The sequence below is a fragment of the Arachis duranensis genome, chromosome 1 (genome assembly GCF_000817695.3).
Source record: "Arachis duranensis cultivar V14167 chromosome 1, aradu.V14167.gnm2.J7QH, whole genome shotgun sequence".
Taxonomy (NCBI): domain Eukaryota; kingdom Viridiplantae; phylum Streptophyta; class Magnoliopsida; order Fabales; family Fabaceae; genus Arachis; species Arachis duranensis.
In genome coordinates, this window is record NC_029772.3 from 67,172,041 (window position 1) to 67,176,046 (window position 4,006).

Sequence of the window (4,006 nt, forward strand, 5' to 3'; positions counted from 1 at the left end):
ATCTGTTGCTGAGATGATGATGGGAAAGGTTTGCTATTGCTAAACTATTATTTTAAGTAAGCTATGGTCACCTTGTAAATCTCAGTCAGGCAGATTCAAATAGGTGATAGAGTTTTCATAATAATAAAATATAAATCAAATAAAGGATAGAGATAGAGATACTTATGTAAATCATTGGTTGGAATTTCAGATAAGCGTATGGAGATGCTTCATCCCTCTTGAATCTTTGATTTCCTACTGCCTTCATCCAATCCTTCATATTCCTTTCCATGGCAAGCTGTATGTTGGGTTTCACCGGCATCAATGGCTACCTCCCATCCTCTAAGTGAAAAAGGTCCTCTACAATTTCCCGCATGGCTAATCAGCTGTTGGTTCTTGATCGTGTATAAATAGGATTTACTATTCTTTTGCGTCTGTCACTATGCCCTATAGTTGCGAGTTTGAAGCTCGTCACAATCATCCCTTCCTAGATCCTACTCGGAATACCACAGACAAGGTTTAGACTTTCCGGATCTCAAGAATGGCCGCCAATAATTCTAGCTTATACCACGAAGACTCTGATCTCACAGAATGGAAGACTCGGTTGTCAGGCTAGGCAACCATGCGTCGTGGACCAGGAATGCAAGAGATACACACTCTAGCTTTCGTAGGTAGAACGGAAGTGTTTGTCAGGCACACGTTCATAAGTGATAATGGTGATGAGTGTCACGGATCATCACATTCATCAGGTTGAAGTACGAGCGAATATCTTAGAACAAGAATAAGCATGAATTGAATAGAAGAATAATAGTACTTTGCATTAATACTCGAGGAACAGCAGAGCTCCACACCTTAATCTATGCTGTGTAGAAACTCCATCGTTGAAAATACATAAGTGATGATGGTCCAGGCATGGCTGTGAGGCCAGCCCCCAAAATGTGATCAAGAGATCAAAAGATGATCAAAAGATGAAAATACAATAGTAAGAGGTCCTATTTATAATGAAACTAGCTACTAGGGTTTACAGAAATAGGTGAATGATGCAAAAATCCACTTTCAGGCCCACTTGGTGTGTGCTTGGGCTGAGCATTTGAGCTTTAGACGTGTAGAAACTTCTCTTGGAGTTAAACGCCAGCTTTTATGCCAGTTTGGGCGTTTAACTCCAACTTTTATGCCAGTTCTGGCGTTTTGACTTCAGAATAGGGCATAGAAGGGGCGTTTGAACGCTAGTTTGCGTCATCAAAACTCAAGTAAAGTATGGACGATTGCTGGAAAGCTCTGGACGTCTAATTTCCAACGCAATTGAGACCGCGCCATTTGGAGTTCTATAGCTCTAGAAAATTTACTTCGAGTGCAGGGAGGTCAAAATTCAATAGCATCATCAATCCTTTTTCAGCCTCTGAATCAGATTTGTGCTCAGATCCCTCAATTTCAGCCAAAAAATACCTGAAATCACAGAAAAACACAAACTCATACTAAAGTCCAGAAATGTGAATTTTGCATAAAAACTAATAAAAACATCCCAAAAGTAGCTAGATCCTACTAAAAACTACCTAAAAACAATGCCAAAAAGCGTATAAATTATCCGCTCATCAAGGCTCAGAATCTCATTGACATTGTAACAAACAACCAATACTTCTATGGTCATCAGAGGCAATGCCAAACAGCTCAAAGGAAAGGTGTAATAGAGTTGGAAGGTGTGGACACTGTTCTAGCTCAACACAAGGTGATGCAGCAGTGAATACAAGCCCACCATCATCCATATGGGAACAAAATGAGGAAAATTGTGAAGATCAACAGCAGGAACAAGTGAACTACATGCACAACCAAGGCTCTAGCCATAATGAATTCCATGGAGACACATATAACACCTTTTAGAAGAACCATCCCAACTTGAGATGGGGAGACAATTAGAGTCAAAACCAGCAGCCATGGCAAAGAAATTCAACCCAAAACAACTCAAGAAACACCAGCCACAACAACCAGCAAACCACTAAGAACAATCCATATAGAAAACCCCAAAACAACCATCCTAATTCTAACTATTATCCACCTAATAACCCAGCCACTAACCAAAATAACCATCATCCACCCTCAATATTCCATAACCAACCACAGATACCACAAGATGCTCAAAGGATCTCTAATTTGGAAATACTGATGGAAAAGATGATGAAGCATCAGGAGATGACAAGTAAGAATCATGAAGCTTTAATGAGAAAGTTAGAAAGGCAAATTGGACAATTGTCCAAGCAAGCTTTGATTGAAAAGCCAACAAGCTCACTGATACCATTCCAAATCCCAAGGAAGAATGCAAGGCTATCCAACTGAGGAGTGGAAGAACCTTGGTGAATAACAAAGAAGATAACAAGAAGTCTTTGGAGAATTATGAGAGGCCAACTGAGAAAGAGGAAGCCAGCAACAAAGAAGAGGTGACAGCAAGCAAGCAAGCTTAAGAGAAGCTTAAGGAGAAGGATGATCAGCCATAAAATTTAAAGAAAGGGAAGCAAGTAATAGAGGAACCATCTCAAGAACAAAGCCAAGGAGTGAAGGCTCACACACCTCCCTTACCATATCCTCAAAGGTTTAACAAGGAGACCAAGGATCAGTACTTCCCCAAATTCCTTGAAGTCTTCAAGAAGTTAGAGATCAATATCCCCCTGGCTGAAGGATTAGAGCAGATGCCTCTATATGCAAAGTTCTTGAAAGAGCTCATTAACAGACAGAGAAGTTGGCATGAGAAGGAAACCATTATACTCACTGAAGAATGCAGTGCTGTGATCCAAAGGGGTATCCCACCAAAGCTCAAAGATCCAGGGAGCTTTGTGGTCTCATGAACCATAGGCAAGATGACACTAGAAAAAGCCCTCTGCGATCTAGGTGCTAGTATCAACTTAATGCCCCTCTCAATGATGAGAAAGCTTGCCATAGAAGAAATCAAACCCACCAGGATGTCATTGGTGATGGCTGATAGATCAATCAAGACACCCAATGGAGTTGTGGAAAATCTATTAGTGAACATTGGAGAATTTATCTTCCCTGCAGACTTTGTGATTTTGGACATAGAAGAGGAAGGAAACAACTCAATTATCTTGGGAAGACCGTTTCTAGCCACAGCAAGAGCTATTATCGACGTGGAAAAGGGGGAAATGATCTTCAGGGTGCACAATGAGCAAATGATCATCAATATTTTCAAATCAATGCAACATCCCCCTGAGTAAGAGAACTACATGAGAGTGGATATGATAGAAGGATTGGTAGAAGAAATGTTAGAAGCCAATTGTCATGAGCACCAGGAAGAAAAAGTGGAGGAGGAGCTACTGGAAGATGACAACCAGGAGGAACAAAGAGAGGAAGTGATAGAAATCTCCATTGAAGACAAGGAAAAGAAGAAGCCAAAACAAGAGTTAAAGCCTCTTCCCCCTCACCTCAAATACGTGTTCCTTGGAGAAGCAGAGGCCCTGTCAGTGATCATAAACTCCTCCTTGAACATGGAAGAAGAAACAAAGTTGATTGAAGTGCCAAAAGCTCACAAGACAGCCTTGGGGTGGACAATTGAGGATATCAAAGGCATCAGCCCTGCAATTTTTATGCATAAAATTCTATTGGAGGAGGATTCAAAACCTGTGGTTCAACCCCAAAGAAGACTTAACCCAACCATGAAGGAGGTGGTTCAAAAAGAAGTGATGAAGCTATGGAATGCTGGGATAATTTTTCCAATCTCTGACAGCTCATGGGTGAGTCCGGTTCATGTTGTACCAAAGAAGGGAGGAATGACAGTCATCTCCAATGAAAAGAATGAGCTAATTCCCACAAGGACAGTGACTAGATGGATGATGTGCATAGATTATAGAAGATTGAATGATGCTACAAGGAAAGATCACTTCCATCTACTCTTCATTGATCAGATGTTGGAAAGATTGGCAGGCCATGCTTATTATTGCTTCCTGGATGGGTACTCTGAGTATAATCAAATAGTGGTAGATCCCAAGGACCAAGAAAAGATCTCCTTCACATGTCCTTTTGG

At 40.9% G+C, this 4,006-nt stretch overlaps 1 protein-coding gene across 1 annotated transcript; it reads left to right on the top strand.

Annotated features, from left to right (window-relative positions):
- The first annotated feature begins 2,828 nt into the window (after window positions 1-2,828).
- LOC107494575 (uncharacterized) lies at window positions 2,829-3,200 on the top strand. The gene has a single exon (XM_016115623.1). It carries the CDS (start codon window positions 2,829-2,831, stop codon window positions 3,198-3,200), a length of 372 nt encoding a protein of 123 aa, XP_015971109.1.
- The last annotated feature ends 806 nt before the right edge of the window (window positions 3,201-4,006 follow it).